Source organism: Cavia porcellus, unplaced genomic scaffold (genome assembly GCF_034190915.1).
Source record: "Cavia porcellus strain 051 isolate PalLab524CR breed Dunkin Hartley unplaced genomic scaffold, mCavPor4.1 scaffold_8, whole genome shotgun sequence".
NCBI lineage: Eukaryota > Metazoa > Chordata > Mammalia > Rodentia > Caviidae > Cavia > Cavia porcellus.
In genome coordinates, this window is record NW_026947491.1 from 50,942,779 (window position 1) to 50,969,684 (window position 26,906).

At 48.1% G+C, this 26,906-nt stretch overlaps 2 protein-coding genes and 1 pseudogene across 11 annotated transcripts; 2 read left to right on the plus strand and 1 right to left on the minus strand.

Moving 5' to 3' along the window:
* The first annotated feature begins 1 nt into the window (after position 1).
* Positions 2-9,298, plus strand: Mbd6 (methyl-CpG binding domain protein 6). 10 transcript variants are annotated; one of them, XM_063255009.1, is made up of 13 exons: positions 2-105; positions 3,011-3,074; positions 3,270-3,406; positions 3,715-3,817; positions 4,010-4,172; positions 4,414-5,469; positions 5,640-6,301; positions 6,798-6,951; positions 7,090-7,259; positions 7,343-7,759; positions 7,845-7,912; positions 8,056-8,197; positions 8,341-9,298. In XM_063255009.1, exons 3-13 carry the CDS (start codon positions 3,294-3,296, stop codon positions 8,413-8,415), a joined length of 3,123 nt encoding a protein of 1,040 aa, XP_063111079.1. In that variant the 5' UTR covers positions 2-105; positions 3,011-3,074; positions 3,270-3,293; the 3' UTR covers positions 8,416-9,298. The 10 variants fall into 10 exon arrangements, with proteins under 10 accessions (XP_063111079.1, XP_063111080.1, XP_063111078.1 ...); XM_063255010.1 differs by lacking the exon at positions 2-105 and adding an exon at positions 259-1,147; XM_063255008.1 differs by lacking the exon at positions 2-105 and adding an exon at positions 1,718-2,013.
* Positions 6,535-6,643, plus strand: LOC111753312 (5S ribosomal RNA; annotated as a pseudogene).
* Positions 9,299-9,456: 158 nt separating the features above from the next.
* Positions 9,457-25,954, minus strand: Dctn2 (dynactin subunit 2). Its single transcript, XM_003476141.5, has 14 exons — positions 25,747-25,954; positions 24,815-24,883; positions 14,251-14,347; positions 13,991-14,052; positions 13,560-13,658; positions 13,140-13,300; positions 12,579-12,726; positions 12,202-12,267; positions 11,955-11,993; positions 11,721-11,798; positions 11,556-11,627; positions 11,220-11,322; positions 11,027-11,118; positions 9,457-9,904 (listed from the first exon to the last, which is right to left on the minus strand). Exons 1-14 carry the CDS (start codon positions 25,780-25,782, stop codon positions 9,818-9,820), a joined length of 1,209 nt encoding a protein of 402 aa, XP_003476189.1. The 5' UTR covers positions 25,783-25,954; the 3' UTR covers positions 9,457-9,817.
* Positions 25,955-26,906: the final 952 nt, after the last annotated feature.

The following is a 26,906-nucleotide window of genomic DNA, read 5'->3' on the forward strand; positions in this document are numbered from 1 at the left end:
CAGAAATCTCGCAAGACCGCCCCCGTCGCTCCCTCCCGCCAGGGGGTCGACGTCGCGTCGGACCCGGAAGTAGCTTTGGGTCACGCGGCTTCGCGGAGGCGGTGGGTGAGTCATGCGCGCAGAGGGGAGTGTGGGGGGAGGGGAGGGCAGGGGGGCGGGGATGATGCAATGTTTGGCAACCGGTGCCTGCGCGCGCACGCGCAGGGGACATCGAGGGTGGTGGGAGGTGCAGAGGGTGGGGGAGAGGAAAGGAGAAGGCGGGGCGCCAGCTCCCAGCACCCAACGGCCCCAACGGCTATCAACTGTGGCCGCCCCCAGGCTGCTCTGTGGCGCCTCACTGCAGCATGTCTCTTCTCCCCGAAGTTGCTGTTCTGCTCCCTTAGTGTTACCTTCGTTTTACCTTCTTAAGAGACTCCCATTTTCCTTGGCCCCTCCCAGCTAGTGGTTACTTAGGCCCGGGAATCACTCTTTTTTTCAAAGTTTGCATCCATCCACCTGGATTGACACTTCATTAACGGGTCTCTACTTTAAACCTTCTAACGACCCCAAAAGATGCCGAGGTACTGGAATGCACTTGATATACTTTCTTTGCTTCTCTCAGAAGCCCATCCTTGATTTTTATCGTATAGTTTCTGATAGCCTTCGACATGCCAGACTCCATGTTCTTTGCTGAATGAACCCGGTTGTGTTTTTTCCTTATTTTTTCCCGTGGTGCTTTTGTATTCTTCAAAGAGCAAGACCCTCCTTTTCACTGTTCCAGAAGAGCAAGTCCCAAGATTCCCTGACTCCCTACTGAGGAGCTGGCACAGGCTCCCTTCTCCTCGGTGTTGGGTCACGACCTCCAGGGGAGCCGAGCTCCCGGGACCTTAAAGCTGCTGAGCGGAGCGCATGACTTTCCTGGATGGGCTGTCAAGAGCCTAGATTCTGGCCTTTGCTCTCTCGCCTTCCCGGCGATCCTTACCCCTCTCATTTGTAGAGATAAGTTGTGAAGGTAAAATGAGAGCATTCTGATCATGAACTTGGAAGCAACTTGAACAAAAGTAGAGAGCACTATGCAAAACGCAAAGTATTTTTCTGGTGCCATGAAAACAGGCTTTGTAGTAGCCTGTTACCTTGCCTGTCATACCCTCATGGGAACTGCCAGAGTGTAAGTAGAAACTGTCCCGAGACCGGTTGTGACTAAATGGTGTGGCAGTGACAGGTCCGTGGATGGGCTGCACCGCTGTCCCCAGACTTCTATTTCCCTTTCTGTGAATGGAGGTGGGGGTGGACCAGATGGTCTCTCCTGGCCTAAAGACAGACCAGGTTGTCAGTGACAGGCGGAGGTCATGTGACTTGACAGGCCGAGGTCGTGTTGTGACATGTTGACCTGGGGAGGCGGGTCAAGTCCCAGCACACTACTCAGGAAGCCTTTGGGGCGGGGCAGGACAAGTAGCGACTTTCATCTTTTGGGGTTGGCCCCTCCCGGACCTGGCATTCTTAGCTCCCCTAACAGATTGTGGCTTTGGAAGGGCCCCTTTCTGGGGAGAGCTGGGATTGGCCACCAGTGGCTTGGGAAGACGCACAGATCCTTCCGCGAAGGGGGGTGGCGCGTGGGGTGTTTGTTCTCCTGGGGATTAATGGGGGTTTGTGGGGGAGGGGCGGGCGCGCTCCCGCATGCGCACTGCGGCCCCTCCAGTTGGCTCGCTGCTGTCCGCTGGGCGGGGGCCGGGCCCCGCCCCTCTCCCGTCCGGGCGGCGGCGGCTGCGGCGGTGGCGGCTGCAGCGACGGCAGCGGCGGCAGCAGCCTGCGCGGTGCCTTCTGGGAACGGAATCCCCAGGGCTGCCCCTGGCCCCCATGGCGCATGCGCGGGAGGCCGCTCGGTGATCCGCGGCGGCGGCGGTGGCGCTTCCTGCTAGGACCGGCCGGGGCCGTACCGGAGGCTCGGGCTCCACCGACCCTCCTCCCACTCCCTCCCACTCACCCTCTGGGCCGTGACTGCGCAGGGCGGGGCCGGCCGAACCATGGGCCGCGGTGAGTGCGGGGCCCGGCCCCCCCACCCCGCCCCTCCCCCTCCCCTCCTGTACCTACCCTCTGCCCCCTCTGCGTCCTCTCGGCCCCTTTCCCGGCCCCATCCCACTCCCCCGCCCTCACCTGCCCCCGCCGTTTCTCCCTCTTACTGCCTGACTTCTGCCTTCCTCATCTCCCTCCCTTCACTGCTTTGCCCACCCTCTGCCCGCCCTCTCCAAGTTCCTTCCTAGTTCGTGCGCCTTCCCCTCCTCCTCAAGCAGAGGGAAGCTGTCTGGGTGACAGGGCGCCTTGTTATGAGAGGGAAAGTTTGGAAATCGTCAGTGTGGAGTGGGAGCGATGGTGAGATTGGGGAGAATGCTTGCAGGTTTGAGGGGTGTCCCGTATATTAGAGGAGAATGTCTCGGAGCTAATTGGAAACTAGAGGGATTAAAGGTTCTGAATCCTCTTCCTTGCCTTAGGCTTGGAGAAGACTAAAGAGCTTCTTTGGATCCTGGAAGAAGGCAGAACTGTGATTCTCACTCAAGCCCCATGTAAACTAGATCAATGATTGTCTGATGGAGTGGGCATGGGGCGATTTCTGCTAGTATCTCTCCAGCAGGCAGTTGAACCATTACCTGGAGACCTGTGGGGCAGTTTGTACTTTTTATGTGTACTTCCTTTGGAGACAAGGCCACTCTGGGAAACTTACCAGTGTCCAGGCGTTAGAGGAATTTATCCACACTTCATACACAGAGTGTTCCTAATAGGGCGCAGGGCTTGTCCCACCATATGCCTGGAAATTGGGCAAGGATGCTTTGGTTCCTGGGAGGTGAGGCCCTGACCCTCTGATTCCTAAGGACTGGGCTTTGAAAAGATGGTTATGGACTCAGACAGCAGATTCTTGAGCTCATTATAGGCATTTACCTCACACTGTTAGGGGTCTCTTCTTGAGAGTGTCGTGGGCTCTGATGCTCTTTTTGAGTCTGGCAAATTCCTAAGGATCCTTTCTCCTGTATTGCAGGTGTGGGCTAAGCTGGCGGCCCGGGCTTTAGACTGGACCTCACAATGTTTGCAGAGATGTTCAGGTAGCCTTAGCAGTATGGCAATATGGCAGAGGATTCTTTCTCATTTTCCCAGGTCTCTGAGGGGACCTTGTCACTCTGAGGCATCCCCTGAGTTTCCTTGGGTCTCCCCAAAACCTTTGCCTTGCTGGAGTCCTCCCTCAGGTACCCGGCCCAGTTTAATCCTCCTAGTGCCCACATGGATGTCTGTGTTATTAGGCACGCGGGAGCTGATTACACACAATGAATGGGGGCAATGAGAGCAGTGGAGCAGACAGAGCTGGGGGCCCTGTGGCCACATCTGTCCCTATCGGCTGGCAGCGCTGTGTGCGAGAGGGTGCTGTGCTCTATATCAGGTATAGATCTTCAAAGTTCCCCAAATACTATCTACCTGGCTGTCCTTGGCTTGCCTAAGTTTTCTTTTGAAGGTCTCCGTGTGTCTGGTACCCTGTTGCTCTTCTTCATTCTTCTTCCTCAGCCTTGCCTCCCCACCCCCTCCCCCAGCTGTTTTTGCTTTCTGTATTTCTGGACCTTGCATCCATTTTCTGTCTTCTCACTTTTCTTATCCTCTGTCTTTCCTGGGAAGTTCTTTAACTGAAGAAGTGACCTTAGGGAGTATCTTCTGGTTTACTGTCACCTAATTTCTGGCCCTGTCCTCTCCCAGCCCAAGTGGCACAGAGCTGTCTTCCTTGGAACAAACCCGGAGCTACCTCCTCAGCGATGGGACCTGCAAGTGTGGTCTGGAGTGTCCACTCAATGTCCCCAAGGTCAGAGTCATGATAGGTGCCAGAGAGTAAAAAGATAAGCCCAAAGACAGTGCAAATCACTGACTAGATAGCCTTTGACACCCTTGTCTTTTGAATCCTAGAAGTGGGAAAGCCCTCAAAACCCCGCAACCTCTGGCTCCTGCTCCTGAGACACATCCTCAGGGTCTCTGGCCATGCCCATCTACCCTACAGGTTTTCAACTTTGACCCTTTGGCCCCGGTGACCCCGGGTGGGGCTGGGGTGGGGCCAGCATCAGAGGAGGACATGACCAAGCTGTGCAACCACCGGCGGAAAGCTGTTGCCATGGCAACTCTGTACCGCAGCATGGAGACCACCTGCTCACATTCTTCTCCTGGTGAGTGTTCTGCTTCTGCCACGTTACTGAAGACTGAAGAAAATCTAAGGGTCTGGAAGGTGGATGGTGGGTGGAGTTGTATAAGAGGGAGCAAAGAGGGTGGAGTTGGGTGCAGAGCTCCTTGGTAAGAGGAGGGGATTGGGAGGCAAGGAACTTTCTTGGGAGATGGGACTGCAGAAGACAAAAGAAAGTTCCTGGAAGGGAAGCTGCAGGTTGACCCTTGATTTCTCATTTATTGCAGGAGAGGGAGCGAGCCCCCAAATGTTCCACACTGTGTCCCCAGGGCCTCCCTCTGCCTGCGTTCCCTGTCGAGTTCCTCCTGCAACTCCACTTAATGGGGGTCCTGGCTCCCTTCCCCAAGAGCCACCCTCAGTTCCCCAGGCCTTCCCCCCTCTAGTAGGCCCTGGGGGGCTCTTCCAGCTACCAAGGCTTCCTGATTCAGTCCCTTCTGGGGGCAACAGCAGTCCCTGTTTTCTCCCAAGGGGCAATGCCCCCTCTCCAGCCCCACCTCCCCCACCTGCTATCAGCCTCAATGCCCCCTCATACAACTGGGGAGCCACGCTCCGGTCCAGTCTGGTGCCCTCTGACCTAGGCTCTCCTCCAGCTCCTCTTGCCTCTTCCTCACCACCTTCAGATCCTCCTCTCTTCCACTGTAGTGATGCCTTAACACCCCCTCCCCTGCCCCCAAGCAATAATCTCCCTGCCCCCCTTGGTGGTCCCTCTGGTCCTGCCACTCAGCCATCAGTGTCTTCAGCCACTATGCACCTGCCCCTGGTCTTGGGTTCCCTGGGAGGGGATCCCATGGTAGAGGGGCCTGGGGCACCCCCTTTTCTTGCTAGCAGTCTACTCTCTGCAGCGGCCAAGGCACAGCATCCCTTGCTACCCCCTCCCAGCACTTTACAGGGCCGAAGGCCCCGTGCCCAGGCGCCCTCTGTTTCTCACCCCTCATCACCCCATCCCTCTCAGCGTCGATCTCGCAGACCCCCAACTGTCTTGCGATTGCTAGAAGGGGGAAGCCCTCAAACCCCTAGACGGAGCCGTCCTCGGGCCCCTGCCCCTGTGCCCCAGCCTTTTCCTCTTCCAGAACCATCCCAACCGATTCTTCCTTCTGTTTTGTCCCTGCTGGGACTCCCCACCCCTGGCCCGTCCCACTCTGATGGAAGCTTTAACCTTTTGGGGTCAGATGCACACCTTCCTCCTCCCCCAACCCTCTCCTCAGGGAGCCCTCCCCAACCCAGGCACCCTATCCAGCCCTCCCTGCCTGGGACCACCAGTGGCAGCCTCAGCAGTGTGCCAGGTATGTGAATGTTGTGGATCCCTTGCTTAGCCTGGGGCCATAGAGGCAGCCAGAGCATTGAGGTGAAATTTTAGCACTGTTTGGTGGTTGGGCTGAGGGCAGGGAGTTTGGGTTCTTTGGCTGTTAGGAGAAAGGACTCCCTTGAGCTGAATCTTTCTCTTCTTTTACAGGTGCCCCTGCCCCACCAGCTGCCTCCAAAGCTCCCATAGTCCCCAGCCCTGTGCTTCAAAGCCCATCTGAGGGGCTGGGGATGGGGGCGGGCCCAGCCTGCCCTCTGCCCCCCTTAGCTGGTGGGGAGGCTTTCCCTTTCCCTAGTCCTGAGCAAGGCCTGGCGCTGAGTGGAGCTGGCTTCCCAGGGGTGCTGGGGGCTTTGCCTCTTCCTCTGAGTCTGGGGCAGCCTCCACCCTCTCCATTGCTCAGCCACAGTTTATTTGGTGTGCTGGCTGGGGGTGGAGGACAGCCTCCCCCTGAATCCCTGCTACCCCCACCAGGAGGACCTGGCCCTCCTCTAGCCTCAGGCGAGCCTGATGGGCCTTCCCTTTTGGTGGCTTCCTTGCTCCCACCACCTTCATCAGACCTTCTGTCACCTCCCTCTGCACCCCCTAGCAACCTCCTTGCCTCTTTTCTGCCCCTTTTGGCCCTGGGCCCCACAGCTGGAGATGGGGAGGCATCTTCAGATGGAGCTGGGGGTCCAAGTGGGGAGCCATTTTCAGGTTTGGGAGACCTGCCCCCTCTACTTTTCCCCCCACTTTCAGCCCCCCCTACCCTCATAGCTTTAAATTCTGCGCTGCTGGCTGCCAGCCTGGATCCCCCCTCGGGGACACCTCCCCAGGTGAGGATAGGGGATGAATGGATGGGACAGAACAAGAGATGGAAGCAGAGCTGGAAGCTGGGAAGGAAAGTCTGAGCTCTTAGAAGTTCTGGGGAGGACTTGTTCTTGGCTGGAAGTGGGATGGCTATAAGAACAGTGTTTGGGGCTGGGGATTTAGTTCAGCGGCATAAGCACCTGCCTTGCAAGCAGGCAGTCGTGAGTTCAATCCCTGGTACCGATAAAAAGGAAAAAGGTACTACGGCCATACCACCCTGGGCGCGTCTGATCTTGGAAGCTAAGCAGGGTCGGGCCTGGTTAGTACTTGGATGGGAGACCGCCTGGGAATACTGGGTGCCGTAAAAAAAAAAAGGAAAAAGGCAAAAAAAAAAAAAAAAAAAGAACAGAGTGTTTTAGTAAACATGGCATATGGCATTTGAGGTTTCAGTCAAATCCAGTATATAAAAGTATTACACACTTTACCCACCAGATAAGTGCTGTAACAATTCTCTCTCCTTAGCCCTGTGTCCTGAGTGCCCCCCAACCTGGACCACCTACCTCCAGTGTCACCATGGCAACTACTGACCCGGGGGCCTCCTCTGTGGGCAAGGCCCCCTCCAACTCAGGGAGACCCCCCCAACTCCTTAGCCCTCTGCTGAGTGCCAGCCTGCTGGGTGAGTCTGAAAGAGAAGCAGTAAAAAGTAGGGGAAAAGTTTTGACTGAGCACTTGGGTAAAGCCTAGGAGGATAATAGGGTCTGTTATGCCTAATTGGTTTGCCTGGAGAGAAACCCCTGTCTTAATTTTTCAACAGGTGACTTATCTTCACTGACCAGCAGCCCTGGAACCCTCCCCAGCCTATTGCAGCCTCCTGGCCCTCTTCTCTCTGGCCAGTTGGGGCTGCAGCTCCTCCCTGGGGGGGGAGCTCCTCCACCCCTCTCAGAGGCTTCTAGTCCCTTAGCCTGCCTGCTACAGAGTCTCCAGGTGAGGATAGGGGTGGATATTTGTTAGGGAAATCTTTTCTAAAACTAGAAATTTAAGGATTTCTGATTGAAATATTTTGCCAGCAGATTCCTCCAGAGCAGCCAGAAGCCCCCTGTCTGCCCCCTGAGAGTCCTACTTCAGCCCTCGAACCGGAGCCTACCCGGCCTCCCCTCAGTGCCTTAGCCTCACCCCACAGCTCTCCTGGCCCCCCAGTCCCTGAGCTGCTCACTGGGAGGGGGTCAGGGAAACGGGGCCGGAGGGGAGGAGGGGGACTTAGGGGCATTAATGGTGAGGCCAGGCCAAGCCGGGGCCGAAAACCTGGTAGTCGGCGAGAGCCTGGCCGAATGGCCCTCAAGTGGGGGACACGTGGTGGCTTCAATGGACAAATGGAACGGTCCCCAAGGAGGACCCACCATTGGCAGCATAATGGGGAGCTGGCTGAAGGGGGTGCTGAGCCCAAGGACCCACCCCCTCCTGGGCCCCATTCTGAGGACCTTAAGGTGAGTGCAGTGATTGAGGGCTGGGCTCGCAGGCTCTGAGATAAAACTGGGGCTGGGCCTTTTTCTCACTTTTCCATACACACAGTCTCTCTTTCCTCAGGTGCCCCTGGGGATAGTCAGAAAGTCTCGTCGTGGCCGGAGGAGAAAATACAAGTGAGTCTTATGCCTGCCTTTTAACTGGCCTTTGCCTGCTTCTTGGGATTATAGAAATGTCCAGATAGTGGCTTGGCTTTCAAAAGGGCAGCTATTTCTTTAAATATGAATAAAGATATTATGCCTTTACTATCCAAATGTAGAAAGTTTCCCACCCAACCTTCTGAAATTCACCTGGTGCTTGGGGAGCTGTTCCTGATCATCTGTGCCCCTTATTGCAGCCCTACCCGAAACAGCAATAGCTCCCGCCAGGATGTTCCCTTGGAACCCAGCCCTACAACCCGAGTAAGTGTGTGGGTGGGGAAGTGAATGGGGAGGGGTACATAAGTGATGAGAAAGAAGGAAGGGAGGCTTAGAGGGAGTCAAGAAAAAAGAAGACTTCTAGATACCTAGCTGATTGGTTGCTCTTTCAATTTTGCCTCATATAGGCAGCTGTCCCTCTGCCTCCCCGGGCCCGCCCTGGCCGTCCTGCCAAAAACAAGAGGAGGAAACTGGCCCCATAGCAGCTATACCTGGAGCTGGATCTGACCCTGACTGGGGAGAGCTGAGTGCTGAGCCTTGGAGCCCCTGCCAGCCACTTGCACCTGTGGACAGTGGGTGGGGGTACTACTCCCCACTCAGAGCACAAATGCAACCCCTTCCCCTACAATCCCCTCCTGAGCCATTGCAGGGGGTAAGGAAGCTCCCCCTCTCCCCCCCAAAGCCATGTCACTGAAAAGGCCTTGGGGGGGTGGTATGTGGCCTCTCCCCACCAGGCGCTAACACCCCCTTCCTGAGGTCTTTTATTTGTTTAAGTTATTTTTGCACAAATGACTCTTTTATATTTAATTCGACTTCATTGCCTCCCTTCTTAAAGCCAGCAGGCTCAGTTTACAAACCTGTGAGCTACTGTTGGCTGCTGCCCTCCTTCCCAGTGAAAGGTACAAAGCAATAAGCATCATGCATCTCCCCACCCCAGCGTCCCTCTGCTTCCGGCTCAGGTTGCTCAAAGCACAGATCCCCTCTTACCCCTGTCCCCAGGTTTGAAACACAGAGCCTCATTTCAGAGTGTAGCCAGGTTCCCTCTACTTTCCTCTGGGATACAAAAAGGGGATAAGGGGGCAAAGAGAGCCCTCTGGGCCTCTCCTCCCATACACACTACACTGCCCCTTCTCCCCCCCATCAAAATGCTCAGAGACGTTGTGATGTGACTGAGGATTATGCAACGTGGTCCAACCGGAGCGGCCAGCATGACCAGCTGTCCAGGGGCTGCCTCCTGCCTTTTCTTTTGTAAAGACAAGACCCTTGGGAGTTTTAATTCTGTTTTGTACTTGCCCTTCGGGGCCTCCACTGCTTTTCTATGGGAGACACTCTTAATTTAACAGATGAGAATATTTTGAAACTCCGGCTTTGGCTCTGTACTCATTTTTTATTTAGCTCTTTGGTAAGAACAGGTTCCAACTGAAACCTGTTTCTGGTAGTGGAAAGTGATTTAGATTCGATTATGTTCTGAACGGTTGTATCTCAGTACTACTTCTTCCCCAGGAAACACAGCAGAGGCCACACAGAGTACAACAGCATTTAATGGTCAGAAACAGTTGTACATACAGTATTATAGTCAGCCACAGAAGCTGTGTTGGAGAACAAGGACCCAATCCTCCCCTATACCAGGCAAAGCAGTATTGGACGTGAGCTGGCATGTGACAAGGCCCATGTCCTCATCCCCTAGGCCTGAGGGGAGATCACATCTAATACCCCCAGCTACGACTTCATCAGGGGAGGGGTGTAAACCCCACATGCAAGAACCCTTGCCCCCAGTGTCAAATAGGATAGGGCTGGGAGAGTTACAATGGCAGGGAAACCCTGTAGCATTAAGAGAGTTCAGAGACTCAGGGGTTATCCCTGTTCTCCTCCTCCTAAAGGTGCTCACTTTCCCAGCTGCTTCATCCGTTCATCAATGCTGGCAAAGTTCCCCTCAACTGTAGCCAGGTTTTCACGCATGGTTTTCTGCACCTATAAAGAGAGCAGATAGGTACATAGTCAGGCTATGGTACTTACATGCATGAGAAACATCCAGAACAGATTACAGAAGATAAAAATAAATAGAAACGTAACACATGGGTTAGGGGAAGGAGTGTTTAAGTACCAGTGGACTACCACAGGCCTAGCTTGGGGTTTGGAGGACTGCTTAGAATTCCCAGCCCAGCCAAGGTATGGTGTGGTACACACCTGTAATTCTAGTACTACAGGAAGCTGAGGTAGGAGGATACCAACTTCTAGGCCACCAATGACAGCCAGAGCTCCTCAATAAAGGAGGTGGGGATACAGCTCATTGTGAAGGCCCTGGGTTCAAGTCCCACTACTTAAAAATCTGTTGTATTATTGGGGATTTAGCTCAATGGCATTGGCGCCTGCCTTGCAAGTGTGTGACCATGAGTTCAATCCCTGTTACAAAAAAAAAAAATCTATTTATGTAATGAGAACCAAATAAGCCTGATTGTAGGTGTGTGCCACTGCCCAGCTATAACAAGTATTCGAGTACTTTGTTTTTAAGTTTTGATTCTGTGATCTCCTGACTCTAATATACTCATAATGCTGAGTATAGTGCCTCCAAAAAAACTTGTTTTTTTTTTTTTTTGCTATGTGTCAGTCATACTTAAAGGCATAAATGAAAAAGGTGAGGGTCATGGTCCAGGATTATACAGAGACTGGATTTTAAAACATGTCCACTAACACCTAATGATTCTCCCATATTATTGTACCTAACCCACATAACTGAAGGAAGGACAATTTACCAGTTGGGTTTTTTTTGTTTGTTTGTTTGTTTTTGAGACAGGGTGTTGCTTTATATCTCAGGCTGGCCTTGAACTTGCTGTGATCCTCCTGCCTCAACCTCCTGAGAGCTGGGAAAACAGGCATGTGCCACCATGAAATTTATTGGAACAATAAATGCTCATAAGCTGTCAAAGGTCCCACACTGTTAAAAAACAGTATGGAGAGTCAAACCAAGTCCCTGCCACAATATCGGGCCACAAAATGAACTAAGACAAAATCCCAAGTGATGAAGCTGGAGAACATAGTTTGTATGTGCTGAACAAAATTTTGTTTTGAGACCAAATCAACAGAGGTACACACCTGAGTCAAAAGGGTGGCATTGTCCTTGAGGGAACTGGCAATCATCTGCTGGGTGGTATCTAAGTGTGTCAGGAGCTGGCCAAACTGCATGGCTACAAAAGAAAGGTATGATTGAGACTAGAATCCAAGACAAGAAGGAGAGGAATAAACTGGCTTTTTCAATTCTTGGCATGCCTGGCTGTTGGCCTCCCACCTTGTTCATGCAGATGCTTGATGGTAACAAGTCTTTGCACCAGCTCAGGAAGGGTGGAGGCTATGGGGCTCCAGCGCTGTACGGTTTCGTATAGCTGGTGCACCTAAAAAGAGATGACAGGGTCCATAGCAGATGGCTGAGGTGGCCATGAAGAGCTCACCATCCGCTGTAGAGAGGATCAAGGGTGGAAATGGAAACACTGTCCTGACTCTCAGCTGATAAGAGTTTATAGAGACAGAACATGGAAATCCAGTGTGTTCTCAGGTGTTGATATCACCAATTGGAAAACCTGAGACAGTGGAAGGGGTATAAAAAAGGGGAAGGTATCTTCCTGACCTTGCTTTGTGTATCGGCATCCTCCACAGAGGCTTTATGCTTGGCAATCTCATTCACCTTTCCCAGGACACTCTGAAAGCACAGATTTTAAAACTGACAGTGAGGGGACTGGGGCGTCCGGATATTTCAAGCTACTCAGGATGCATTTGTCCCCCACCTCAATACCTGTAGCCGAGCCTCCACTTGGTCCAAAACTGCAAGGTCCAGGGCGCTCACCTTTGCCTGTAACAGCTCTACCGTCTCCTGGAAGTGGGAAGAAGTATCAAAGGGAAAGTTATGAGACTAAGAATAGGCCTGCCATATTCCATGTTCATGTATAGCTATAGACTCAGAAGTGAGTCTGGGATCTGGTCCAGTCCCAGTCTCCCCTCTGTAACCCAACATTCCTTCCACACTCACCATCAGACAGGCTCCGTGCAGACCAGCAGAAAGGGGATTCTGAAAGAAAAGGCAGAGAAAGAAGAAAACAGTGAGTCTCATAGCCATGTGATTACCACCTTTCCCTACCCTTCATGCTTCTAAGCTGGCAGATCTTAGTAACCAAAGCCCTTTGCTGACTTCTAGGCTTATTTGGAATGCTGTGGGACCCTAGGGCTGAAGGTGCGGGATTTAAGGCTCAGACTAAGTAAAAAGGAGAGCACCTGACCTGAGCATCCTGATCACAGCGGACAGTTGCCTCCAGCTCTGTTAGGCGCTTCTCAAGTTCTGCAACCTAGGGGTAGACAGGAAGTAAGATCTGCCATCATGCCTCTACAGAAGAAATAAGATCATGCCTTGTGTGCTTATCACTCCCCATCCCTTCCCTAGGGTACTCTTTTTCCCTGTAACACATCCCTAGCCAAAATCTTCAACTCCTAACTGAAGGTAGATGGGTGAGAGAAACATGAAGAATGAGACATAAAAAACAAAACGAAAAAAACACCTCCCTATCACCTCCTCCCCAGGCCTGATCCTTCAGAGGCAGAAAACTCTAGGCCCACATCTTCTTTGGCCCTTTAACTATATATACATGTACATACTTACTTTCGCAGCTTGAGAGAATTTGTCCTGCTCAGGCCGAGAATGTAGTTCATATGTGACAAGGCTGCTATCTGGGAGGGTTCCACTGGTAGTCTTTCCCCCTGAACTCCCTTTGCTGTTCTTTGTTGTTTCCAGCTGCAGCAGGAGGCGCCTGGTCAAGTATAATATCATGACTTGAAAGATGAGGGCCACTTTCTCTTGCCTCATAGTCAACATTAAAAAACAGCTAGGCTAGGGCAGGTGGTGGTGCATGCCTGTAATCCCAGCACTTGGGAGGCTGAAGCAGGAGGATCACTGTCAGTTCAAGGCCATCCTGGGCTACAAAGTGAGTTCAAGACCAGCCTGAACCGCATAGTGAAACCCTGTCAAAAAATGGGCCAGGGATATAGTTCAGTAGCACAAACACCAGCCTGACAAGTACAAGAATCAGTTTGATTTCCGGTACCAAAAAAACCCCAAAGGAATACCTAGGCCATTTCCTCCCTTATTATCCCCTATGAGTAGCTGACTGAGTTTCTCCAGATCCCCAGTCAGCAACGATTTTCCAACAAGTAGGGCACCCACTTAGCCAGAGCTCCATCAGGGTCGGCGAGGTTGATCGCAGCATCTGGTCCCAGCAGCTTCTCTAGGTGGGAAGCAACCAGTTGCTGTTTCAGGGCTGCCAACTGCTTAGCCAGCACCACGGGGGTCAGCTTCTCCTCACTGGCTGACTCCTTCACTGCTGTCTGGTATAAAAAAAGAGGCAAACTATGCCGGGTGGCAGGAATCAATCAAATCAACTAAAAAGATCAGTAGCTGGAAGTCAGTTTTTAGCATAGTAGATTGTGTACCTGATAACTCTGAATGTAGATGCATGTATATCCCCAAACCCTAGGAACTTTAGTTGCCTTATCCAAGGAGTTTAGGGAATCTTCCTTTCTGCTGGGAGGTTCTACTCTGCCATGGTAAGTCACAGCAGAGGCAGGGAGGAGAATGTATAGTTACCTTGATTTTCTCGACCTCGGCTGTCAGCTCTTGGACCTCATGCAGTAGTCGCTGATACTTTTGCTGAGGTGTCTCCTTTATTCCCAGGCCCTCTCCAACCTAGAGAGCAAGCACAGAGGATGATGCACACCTCCTATTACAAACTGCCTCAAGAATTTGTCCAAACCCTAGGCCTGTCATAAGGTATCATATTCAACATCTGAATTCTTAACACTCTATTACAAAAAGAAACAGACAGTCAGAGACCTGGAGATCCCCAGAATTATCAGGGGTGGAGTGGGGAGCAGAAGATCACCAACTGCACTGTGCTTGATTCCTTAAGAACCTGACCAGAGAAACGCAGAATCTTGACCACACCCCCTTGATTTCCATTCTAAATGTCTGCTAGACAGGATTACCACACCATTCCCATCAACACACACAACACAAACCATCTCATATTCTCCAGATTCATATCCTGTCCTCTTCGTTTTTCCAATGCGATCTGAGAAATCTGCCAAGAGAAGAAGATGGAACTGAGCACTTAATCTAGAACAAAGGTAGTCATATTCTCAGGTGACTATGAGAGGTCACCAGAGATCTCCATGAGGGACCCTTTCCCTAGAACAAAAGCCACTGATATCTGAGGATAGAAGCCACTCCACATGCTTGTCTTCTAAGCTCCCCCTATCCAACTTTAGCTTAGGCTCACCAAGTCCCTTTGTCCCCACTCTCTTGTCCTTGAACTTGTCATAGGCAGCATTGGGATTGACAATGATGTGCTCCACACTTGTGCTCGTCAGCTCCTCCTGCAGGAACAGGCAGTTCAGACAGAATAGGCAGATTCATTCCTATCCTATAACTTCCTCTAGCCAACAAAATCCCAAACCACTGAGAGACTGAACCCGAATTTTCCAAGGGGAAAGAAAGGTAGCTCCATGATAAGCTGCTGACCCAGGCTCAATCTAGGAAACAGAAGCTTCCTGGTAAATTTGGAGCCTCATTTGTATAAATATTAACACCCTGATTCAGCTAGGAACAGAGGCAGCAAACCTCCCCACCCACTCTGTACATACCACCTCCCACCCTTCCCAGTTATCTGGCACACAACATGCACTCAAGGCAAGAAACCAACATAACCTCCTTAACCTTCCCCTCCCAAAAGTAAATCTCCTTGCCAACTGAGCAAGTCTATTTTAAAGCGGATCTCCCATCCTTGCTGGAGGAAAGAGGAAGAAAGGTAGATAGGCCAATATCTCTGAGTATGAATATTACATATGCTGAAGGTTAAGACACTAGCTCTTAGATACAAAAAGAAGGTTGGTAGAAGGCCTGACTAGAAGCTTAGTTTCTATGCTGCCGTGAGGACAGGCAATTCAGAGGATAGATAGAAGAATAAGAAGCTTACTGGCTTATTTTTAAAGGGACACTTAGAAGCAACAATCATAAACAATAGCTGTTTGCCAAGAATGCCATGGGCAAGGGTCAAATGTAAGCCCTGAAAAGTAGATGGTGCAGGACTTCTTTACAGAGTACCTACTTTCTCCCTGATCTCTCTGCACTGTTCCAAGAGCTAAAGCTCTACCATAAGCAGGGGATACAGCAGAGGGATGAAAGATGCTATAAACTAGAAACCAAAACTGGGCACTCCTACTCACATCCCTCTTCTGTATTGGAAGCCCAAGAGCTTCCCACTAGAGTAATGAAGATGGGGGGGGCACTCAGGAGTCTTTCAACAATAATTTGGGGGTGGCATATCCACCTTCCACAGAAGAAAGACAAAATGAATATTCTTTTATCTAGAAAAACAGTTCTTAACCCTGAGTGTACATTAGAATCACTAGAAAAAAATTTTTAATGGCCTGGGTCCACTTCTTGCTGATTTAATTGTTACAGGATAAGGCCAGATATCCAAGTGATTCTAATCTGCAGCCAGGAACTTCTGCCTATGTGGGGTATATGGGAAGTGGGGAGGGTAAGTGGAATAGAGAGCCGCACATAGAGGCAGGCTCTGTCCCTCACCTGTCTGCTCTGCTATTAAGAGAAGGAATCAGTGTGGGCGGCAGCTTTAAAGATAAGGGGGGGGGGAGTAAGATGTTATCAATTTTGATCTTTACCTTTGTTGAGGGAATTGGTAGATATGGAGTAGAAGCCATACAGCAAGGGAAAACAAAAGGGCTCAATGTCCTATAAGCAAGTCCCAGGGGGAAGAGACATTTGAGTCCCAAATGAGTCTCTCTTTAAGCTTCATTGAAATGGTATAGCCAGAGTACCCATTTGGCAAATAGCTGTGTGGTCTCTAGTCTCTAGAAATAGTTTGTCTAAGGATACAGCCTGAAGAGAAAAAACTTTCTCTGAAGCTGATGCTTAAGAATGTATACCATTTCTCCCCATGAATCAGCTCCAAAGGCCAGTAAGGCAGAAATCCTTTAAAAAAAATTTTTTTAAATGTCTGGGCATGGTGACATACACCTGTAATCCTAGCACTTGGGAGACTGAGGCAGGAGGATCACTTCAAGTTTGAGGCTAGCCTGGGATACACAATGAGATCAAGGCCAGCCTGAACTATATAGCAAGACCCTGTCTCAAAAAAAAAAAAAGGTAACAACAAATCCTTTAAAAAGTAATTTTTTAAAAAAGAAAAAGAATAAAGCAAGTCCCTGTCTGAAAAAATAAAAAGGGCCAGGGATGTAACTCAGTGCAAAGATCCTGAGTTCAATTCCCAGAATGGGATGAAAAAAAAAAGCAAAAAGAATGAGGACTGGGACTGTAGCTTAGTGGTAGAGGACAAGCCTAGCATGCTCAAGGAACTAGACTCAGTCCCCAGTGCTGCACACACTAAAAAATAATGGGAGACATAACTGGCAGACTACAGAGAAAACACTCACCATTTAGTAAGCCCTTATTATAGGTAAGTGATATGCAGACAAGAACCTACTTTTTATTTATGCTCCTAAACAAACACAGAAAAGTAAGTAGGGAAAGGGAAGAGTAGAAAGAGGTAGAACACAGAGAAGGGAAGCTCAGAAGTTATAGAGAGCACTTTCACCCCTGCTATACAAGAATGACTTGGCCAAGAGGGCTGCCCGCCACTGGCTTTCTCTTGGATCTCTCCAGGATCCCGCTGCAGCCCAGAGGGACTCAGGTGGACAGCACATGCTAGTCCTCCAGCAGCACCTATTCTGCCAAGGTCTCAAAGATGTGGGGCCTGGGCTGGAACTGGGTCACCGTAGTGACTCGTGAGATAGAAAAGGATGTCCACTGGGTGTTGGACTGACTGGAGGCAGGAAAGATTTAGTGGAGACAAGGGGACAGAGAAACAACTGCCCACCACAGCACACCCCATTACAAAGCAGATGAAAGGTCAAGCTTCTTACCAGCTCCTTGTGGTTTCCCCAGAGGTGAGAAAATCAAGAGTTAAAAGGGAGTAGGGGAATGGGAACGAGGGAGGGGGAAAAAAAAGACAAAATTGTTATTAGCAAATTGTCACATGCACTACATGACAGTCTTCAAACACACTGTACCACAAGGTCCCAGGGGAGCCTAGCAAAATTAGGGGACCAAGAATTAGCTAGATACCCCAAGAGAAAGAAGACTATGAGTCCCTTTCCTTCTCTGGTGGTGAAGGTGTCATGAAGCTTTGGCAGTAACAGCATCAATTTAGAATCATCTGAGAATGAGGCGTTAGATGTTACAAGCTGTTGGTATGAAATAGAAAAGTGCAGGAAGAGAAGGTGGAGGTAGATGGGAAGCTGTAACATGGCAGCTTATGAAGTACAAGAATATGGAGATTCTGAGAACATGTAAGTTTCCCGAGGACCCATAATTTTCAAGGAGGGAGTTTCCCTCACAGTCTAAGTCTTCCTGCCTCCTAGTTCCTCTAGTGAAAGACTGGACATTTAACACCAGAATAAAGGAATAATAAGGGTGGACCTTCTGGATTGTCTGACAGGGCTTAGGTTAGGCAGAACAAAATGTTTCAGCTACCCAGGGTGAGTTTAAGGAAATATATAATTTTTTTTTTTTTTGTCTTTTTCCCTTTTTTTTTTATCGGTACCGGGGATCGAACTCATGACCGCCTGCTTGCAAGGCAGGTGCTTATGCCGCTGAGCTAAATCCCCGGCCCCAGAGTTTAAGGAATATGAAGTACCTAATTTCAGTCCCACTTCTGTTGTCAGAGGAGAGACAGGGCAAATTCTCATGAAGCCTGTCTAGTTTGTCTGCATCCATTTTGAGTGGCTGGTAGCTTGCCCTGCACCTCTGAGTGATGCATAATAATTCTACCATGATTTACTGGCAAAAAGAGCCCAATGAATACCAAGAATCAGATACCAGCCTATCGATAGAACATATTTCTTAAATTCCAATCTGCAAGATTTACAGGGGCTGGAATGTGGAAAAAGAGGAAGAGTGAGAGCATTTTCAAAAGACCTTATTTTAGTGCAACTCACATAGATAAGGTCTTATTTCTACACAAGACTGGCTTAGAAAGGCAAATCTAGCAGTGTGCCTTGCCTTTCATGGGCTCTGGTGATAGGAAGATGGAAATATGGGAGATTGAAAGTGGTTATGTACATATGAAAACCTGTAGTGATTGAATGACAAGTAACTCCTTTCCCAAGATATCAGCCAGATACACCTGACCCTCACTTCTCCATTCCTGGCCAGTGTCAGGAACCAGTGCAGCCAAGATTCCTCTTTCAGTACAGGACAGAAGTGGCTCTAGGTCAAGTGGGACCCAGTGGACATAAGCACTCATAGGTGCACACATGCAAATGCATGAGGGAAGAACCCGAATTTACTTGTCTCACCAAGCTAAAACCAGTAAGACAGAGACTTAAGGGAAAGGGGAGATGATAGGCCATAAACTTAAGTTTACACCATGAAGAAAGGGCAAAACAGGGAGGATAGAAAATTCAAAGAAGAAAAGTGTTATATTAGTTTCAAATAGTATATACCACCTCCAGGTCTTATGGATTGGAGGAATGAGGAATGATGAGTTTGGAGGGATAATCCCTATAATTTGAAGTAGTAACCATTACCATGGAAATCTAGTACAATATAACCACCTTGACTGGAAAATTCCTGATCCAGGATACCAGTTTGGTACAAGACTCCCAGTCCCTTTCACTAACAGACTGCCAGGACTATTGGGCTAAGTGGCTTTTCCTCAGGGAGCAAGACCTGAAGTTTTAAATCAGACGAGGAGGTGGCCACTTTTCCTCTCTTGAGCCTGTGCAGGTTCTCTGTGCCAACACTGTGGGGGACAGGGGGGGTGTCTTCAGAACCATGATGACAAGGAAGACAGAGCAAGCTACAGACTAAAACTGTCCATGATGGACCAACATAATGCTGACCATCCGTTTCTAAAGGAGAGGTACAGAAACAGAAAGGCTCACAAAAGCACAAATAACCCAAATTATCTTAAAGTTGCATATAAACCCTCCTTCCCATCCCGTTATATTACATTTAATATTGTACACTAAAAAGTGTACAATATTAAAATGAGGGGTTTCCCCCCAGAGATAATACAGAGTTAAGAAGTGAAGACTTCTGCTACCTCCTTTGTTTTCCACCCTTGTTTACAATGGCTCAAAGTCATTCCATAAAAACCTGTTAATTTCATTTAGTGTCAAAAGGAAAAAAAGAGTCCCTTTCAACTCTAGTCCCTAAATACCTCATGTTTAAAAGCATACACAGCCTCCATGTTTCTATCCTATCCTCCATGGGACAGTTTTACTCTGCAGCCCTCAAACGTAGAAGAGACAATGATTTGTGGATCATAGTTTTTTAAAATCTTGAATAATGATCTTTAAACATAAGACCAGCAGACCCCCTCAGTGACATAGCTAGGAACCCACTGGAATTTAGATTGATTAGCTACAATTGCACAGCCGCAGAGCATTGCATGCGAGATGCCAGATAGAAAAAAAAAAAAAAAAAAAAAAAAACATGCAGAGAAGAAGCATTGAATGGTCTTACTTGTGCAAACTAGTGTCCAGGCAGGGTGGTGAGGGAGGATGGGGGAAGCATTAGGAAAAACTCAGGTAAGTTCAAGTGCGCCAAAAGTCAGTGAACACAATCAAGCATATTCTATAATAATCTGTAAGGAAGAGAACTTATTGCTTTTCACCTCACACTATGCTGGAGCTCCAACAAACTAACACCAGGTAATTTTTTTTCCCTTTTACATGTCATTGGGAGTAGCTGTGCCATAAAAGGAAAAATTTCTAGTTTCTAGTGAGGCTTTCTGAACTTATAACCCTTGCTCTAGCAGTTCCAAAACCATAAGCAGAATGCCGCACTGATCTAAGGCAGGCCACGGGACTGCAAGAGGGCATTCCATCTGGGAAGAAAAGTTTCAAGCCAAAGTGAAGCTTGCCTATAAAGCCAAGAACTTGCAAATACAAAGCCAGTTCGGGCAACTAAATAAGGCCCTGTTCAAAATAAAATAAAAAGGTCTAAGAGAAGCTAGGCATAGTGATACATGCCTGTAAGCCCAGAACTTGGGAGACTAAGGCAGGAGGATTGCTATGAGTTTGAGGCCAGCCTGAACTATGCAGTGAGACCGTGACTCAAAAAAAGCGCTAGGTAGGGCCAGGGATATAGCTCAGTGGCACAGAGCCTGCCTGACAAGTATGAGGTCCTAAGTTTAAATCCTAGTACCAACCGCCCCCTCCTCCAAGAGGACAAAAACGGGCTAGGGGTAGCAGTGCATGCCTGTAATTCCAGCACTCGGGAAGACTAAAGCAGGAGGATTACTGTGATTCGAGGCCAGCACCGGCTACAAAGTGAGTTCAAGCCAGCCTGAACTACATAGTGAAACCTGTCTCAAAAAGACAAAAAAAAAAAAAAAAAAAAAATTTGCTGGGAGTGGGATGTGGTGATACATGTCTGGGAAGCTGAAGCAGGAGGATAGCAAGGATGAGTCTAGACTTGCAATTTGGCAAGCCTGTCTCAGAATAAAAGACTAAAAACAAAAGTGGGCTGGGGATAACAGCTCAGTACAAAGGCCCTAGATTTAATCCAAAACACTGTGCTAAAGTTGAAAAAAAAAAAAAAGAGTTTCCAAATGAACCCACTACCCTAATCAATCCAAGAGTATCTAAGATGCAGAGATCTAGACTGAGGTGGAAAGGGCTATCTATGCCATTTTGTCTTAAAAGTATTTTGCTTTTTGCTGAACTTGTTTTAATGGGATTTTAGGGGAAAAAAAAGTCAGGATCATCTACAGCAAAACTGAAATATCCTACTACTTTCTTGTCCCATTCTCCCTACCATGGGATTCGTAAAACTTATGTTTAAGTTAAACTAGCAACTAAGATCTTTAAGGGACATTAGAGAACACAATATCCTTTAGTAGTCAAGTTTCTTTCACAATGGAGAAATTAAAGAAAAGAAGTTAAATGACAGTGAGGGCCAACAATACTTGATATTCCTTTAAATGAGAAGTAGAGACCTTCCAGAAGGTTCCATAAATGTGTAATGTATATGTATCAATTCCCCATGACAAATGTAAACATTATGTACTGCAAACATATGATAACAAAAATTTTAAAATCAAAAAAATTTTCAGAAAAGGTTTCACAAAAACTAAGGTGAAGAGCTGGGGATTTAGATTTAGCTTAGTGGCACAGCGTCTGCTTGGCAAGCATGAGGTCCCTGGCACCAAAAAAATAAAAAAACACCTAAAACTAAGGTGGACATGGTGGCACATGCCAAAATCGTAGGTAAGGAGGCTGAATTAAGTGGATTGCAAGTTGAGGCCAGCTTGGGCCTTAAACTTAATGAGATCCTGTCTCCAAATTTAAAAAGGGCTGACATGGTGGAGCATGCATACAACACTAGCACTCTGAAGGCTGAGACAAGAGGATTGATTATGAGTTTAAGGCCAACGTGCGCTGCACAGTGAGACTGTGTTTAAAATAAATAAAACATTTAAAACTCAATGGTACAGTGAATGCCTAGCATGCACAAGGCATAGGTTCTATTCATAAAACCATTAAAACAAGAGAGAGAGAAAGATAGTGAGTGCTAGGGTACTGGTGTACACCTGTAATCTAGCACTGGGGAGGCTAAGGCAAGAGAATCACTGACAATAATGCCAGTCTGAACTGCACTGATGAGACCATTTCTCGTACAAGAGAGAGAGACAGACAGAGAGAGAGAGAGAGAGAGAGAGAGTCAGAGACCGAGCCAGAAACAGAGACAGAGACAGAGACAGAGTCAGAGAAAGTTGGCTACAATAGTTATGTTCAGGGAAGGAGGCCTGAGTGGGAGGGGTAGGAGCAAGGGTGGGACAGACTTCACTATACAGCCTGAAATACTGATTCTCTGTGTATATATTACTTATTTTTAAAACTAGCAAAAAATTGTTTTTTTAGTCTTTTTGAGACAGGGTCTTGCTATGTAGTTCAGCCTAGCCTTGGGCTCACTTTGTAGTTCAGGCTAGTCTTAAACTTGCAATAATCTTCTTGCCTCAGTCTCCCTAGTGCAGGGATTATAGGAGTGCACCACTACACCTGACTAACACTCATAAAAGCTGAAAATAACTTGGAGAGTAAGGCAGAGAATGTGGTTTCCAGTTACTAAAAAGGTGACTGAAAACCTCATGGTTCATCCCACAAGAGTGCTGATATGCACAGAAACCTGTGCTAGGTCTTGGGCAGGTAGGTGAGAAGAGGACAGGCTGCTAGTGAGAATCTATACCTCGCAGACACAGTGTTTCTGGGTTGGCTAACCATACAACCCATTGGTTCTCAAGTTGCACATTGACATCAGTATTAAAAGCAGCAGTAGAACTATTACTCAGCTGATTTCCCAAAAGCTGCCTTCCTAAGGCCCATAGGGACTTGTAGGGGGCCAGAAACATTAGCTGACATCAGGAAACTTCCAGGTCCTCAGAGCTCCTAAAGCAGCTGGAAGTCTCCCTATCCCACCTAATCGTCCCTAATAATGGAGAATCATTTACCAGAGCTTAGGTGATGGAAGCAATTTAATTCCTTGACTGGCATCCTTGGCAACATGCCTCAGGAAATGAATTCTCATGGTGTCCTCTCCCCATCAGTTACTCTATCCAGTTGCCACATAATAGGCTGTTCAGGTTCAGAGTGAGGAAACAGCCAATCAGAATTACACATTCAGGCTCTCCCATCCCTAGAATGGGCACCATCTTTTTATTAAGAGCTATCCAAGTACTCTCAACAGGAAAATTACAACTTTCATTATTGTTTGGAAAGGAAATTGGTGCGATACTACTATCCATTCAAATTATAGCCAGGGGCAAATGGACAGAATTTTATTCATTATTTCACCATGAAGGCTTGATAATGTATAGGCAGAGCCTCAGCCAGAATTGAGTAGTCCCTGAATTGTGGTAGTACAGAGAACTCCTCAGCACTCCTACCCTGTCAGGCGGAAGGCAGCTTTCTCCCAAGATATCTCTTGGAGTGACAGGTGCACACTCGGGTCCTTGGGCAATGACATCATCTGCTTTATCTCCAGATACTCAAGCCTGGGGGGACAGACTGACATGCTAGCAAGTATAGAAGCCACAAGGAACACATCACTGAGAAAAGCTACAGGAAAGGTGCTTCCCACAATGTAGAAAGCACTTCCACAAGAGGGAATAAAATAAGGAATAAGTGAATATGCCAAGCCATACATATAAGCCAGCAACTAGCATTTCCCAGAACTAACCAGCCCCACAGACATGGTCACTAGACTTACAGACACACATATTGGGGCTGTCTACTGAGCCTGTTCCTGTGACTCTTGGTCACACCTTCAGTGAGATCTCACAGCATCTGCGTGACTTCAGCACAGCTCTCTATGCAAACAAGAGAATCTAAAATACAACCTGTGAGACAGGTTGATAGATCTTTATCCCCAGGGCACTTATACATAGTTTTTACTGTGGTAATTTCCATTCAATTTTGTTTTTGTCCTCTTCATGTTTCATATATATATATATATATATATATATATATATATATCCATCTTAGCATTCTCCAATGTTTCCTGTATGCATCCTAATTCTCACTTGGTCTGAAAATCCTTGAAGGCAGGGACATTTCTTTTTCTGCAGTGCACAAAAGTCAACATAGAATCAATAATGCTAAGTGATTCCATTATGGTTAAAATGTGTCCACAGTTAATTCTTTCCTCTGCAGAGTTCTTGAATCTGAAAGTGTTGCTGTGACCTAACCTCTGCTGAAATGAAAGATTTTAAACTTTATTTTGCTCTGACCAGATCAGAGATTTTATCTTTCTAAAATTTCCAAATCATTTTCTAACTCCTTACCCTACAGACATTGGATATTCATATAAAAATACTTCTATACACTTCACAGTCTAGTTCTTTTTTTTTTTTTTTTTTTTTTCTTCCCCAAATCCATTTTATTTCAAGGAGAAAAATTTAAAAAAAAGAAGTAAAACAAAATTTCAAACTCAATCAGGGGCAACAATGGTAAAGTCTAGTTCTTGGTAGAATACTAATAAACATACTGAATGAAATAGTTTATAAAATAAAAGTCTAATACAATCTACTTCCCAACCTCAAGTAGAAAAGTGATTCACTGTTTTGTTTTGTTTTTTGAGATAGGCTTTCACTATGTAGTTCAGGCTGTCCTTGAACTCACTACGTAGCCCAGTCTGGACTTGATCTCACAGTGAGCCTCTTGCTTCAGCCTCTCAAGTGCTGGAGTGACTCACTGTTATAGGTTAGAACCTAGTAACCAAACTAAGTCACTAGTCCCAAATGTAATTGTTTTGAGATACTTCAGTATTTTTTAACAGGCCACAGCTGGGCATGGTGGCACATCCCCAGCTATTTGGAAGGCTGAGGCAAAGGCTCACAAGTTTAAGACTAGGTTGGGCAACTTAGTGAGACCTAGCTCAAAATAAAAAATTAAAAAGGCTGGGATACAGTTGGGTGGGAGAGCGGTTACCTAGCATGCACATGGTTTCAATCCTTAATACCAGAAAAAAAAAAAAGTTTTAAAATAAATAAAATGAAATAAAAGAAAAGGCCCAAGAGTCAGGGCTTTACAAGAAGGTCTTGTTAGCTCTAATTCTACTGACTTGACACTTCTTCTTGGCATTGCTCATGGGCAGCTGAAAGCCCAACAAAGCCTTAAGCCCTTGCAATGTACCTAACAACCAGGCTGGGATTGGCATACCCGCTTACTGCTATAGCTCCCTGGAGAAGGGAAAGGATCTATCTAGGGGAGAGAGGTCAGAGCTCAGAGGTATCCTGAGGCAGCACACAGTCTTACCGCATCAAACTCCGCTTGATCATCCTCAGGTAGGTCGCTGGTTTCATAAACATCTGGCTCATTTCTGGCCTGCAGGCAGAAGCAGTGACCACCCAAACTCAATACTTAGCATCTCTCAAGTCCCCTTACCTCACCCCATTTGAACAAGTTAATGGAGAAGAGGCCATAATGCCAGAATTCTGTCCTCTCTTCACCTGCCCTACAAACAGCATGCCAGTTCCCATGTTTCAGTGGGGGTAGAGATGTCAGCAGGCACAACTGGGACCAGATGGTAAATGGTGTGATAACAAAGATGTTGCCCTCACCATGGAGAAGACTAGGTCCTTGGTAATCATTTGGTCCAAAGCAGGTGATGGCCATCCTCAAATTAGGGCCTGTACACCACTCCCAAGGGTTGAAAGTGACTCAGGACTTTAATTCCCAAAGTCCTGTGTCCCAATTCCCAACCTCAGAATGCAGACGAGGCAGCTCAAAAGGAAGGGTACATGCCACCTTGTGCATTTGGGGAGAAGAGTCAGACACCGGTTCCCCAAAGGGCAGAGTTCCTCACGGGGTACAAGGTTGGCAGGCCACTAAGTGGCTTGGCGAGTATGTCTGGGACACGAACGCTAGGCCTTATGGGGGGATTTGGGGCGGCAAGGGCAGTGTTGACAGGATGGCAGAGAAGCTCAGGCACAAGTGTAGGCACCCGAACATTTCTGGGCCAGAAAACTGGCGACAATCAGAAAGGGGGCCAGGAGCTCCGCCCGATGGCCCGGCCCAGTCGGGTCAGGAGTCCGGAAGGTGCAGCAGCCGGTCGGAAAGCGAGCGGCACGAGCCCTTGGGGTGGAGGATGGCCTGCACGCAGGAAGGGTCGTGGGCTGATATGTGTTAGGGGGTCTTCGGGAGGCCGGGGGCGCGGTCTTGGGGACCCGGGCCGGCCCTGTACTCACAATGCCGGGAAGGTCGGCGTATTTAGGGTCCGCCATGGCGGCGGCGAGGCAGAGCTGGGGGACCAAAGCCTCGGTGGAGCCGGGGCCGGTAACCCGGTAAGGGAGAGGCTGGGTCCGGGTCCCCGTAAGGCGGCGGCAAAGGGAGCGGCAGATCAGGAAATCTCGCGATAGCAGAGCTCACCAGAAGGTAAAGCTCCAATCGCGAGAACAGCCGCTACCACGGCCGTAGAAAGGCTGGGATTGGTGAGAGTGAGCCTGAGGATGAGGTAATGACGAGGGGATGCTGCCTAGGATTCTGGGTTGTGTAGTTTTGGGTCCAAAAAAACCGACCATAACGCACCTTACAGAACTATGACATACAACTTATTTTCTTTCATTTTTTACGTCGATTCTGTGAAAGAATTTTATACTTTATTTTTTTGCACCAGAAATTAAGCGACTAGAAATCAGAAGCTAGTCATGTTGTGATACAGCGAGGGCTTCAGAAATTAACATTTTGCCAGGCATGATGGGGCATGCCTGTAATCCTTCACTTGGGAGGCTGAGGCAGGAGAATTGCCAGGAGTTCGAGGCCATTTTAGGTGAGTTCAAAGCCAGCCCTGGATTACAGAACGAGACTTCGTCTCAAAAAACCAAACCAAAATTAAAATACACACACACACACGCACGCACGCACGCACGCACACACACACCAGTAACACAGTAAACAGTGTAGGTTAACAATGGAAAAGTTATGCACTTTTCTCAAGTTTCGGCTGCCAGGTAAGATACAAGGTGCTTAATTTCACATAATGAATAAAGCATTGTTTCCTACTTTTTTTAATTCGTATTTTTGTTTTTTAATAGACCTCATACCATATTTGGCACATACACATAAAATTACTGTTATCCGAGATTCAATTTTAGTTGGGTATCATGTTTTCATTTCTGAAATCTAGCAATTCTATCTTCAGTTCATAAATGGGTAAATGTTGACTCTAAATCTGTCTGAACACTCTCTCTGCTCTGCATTCACTAATAGACTTTTGTATTTTATAGTTCAATAAAATTAAAACAAATCTAGGCTGGGCATTTGGCATGCTGAGGCAGCATGATCTAGAGTTTGAGGCCAGCCTGGGCAACGCAAGGCCAGCCTGAACTGCATAGTGAGACCCTGTCTC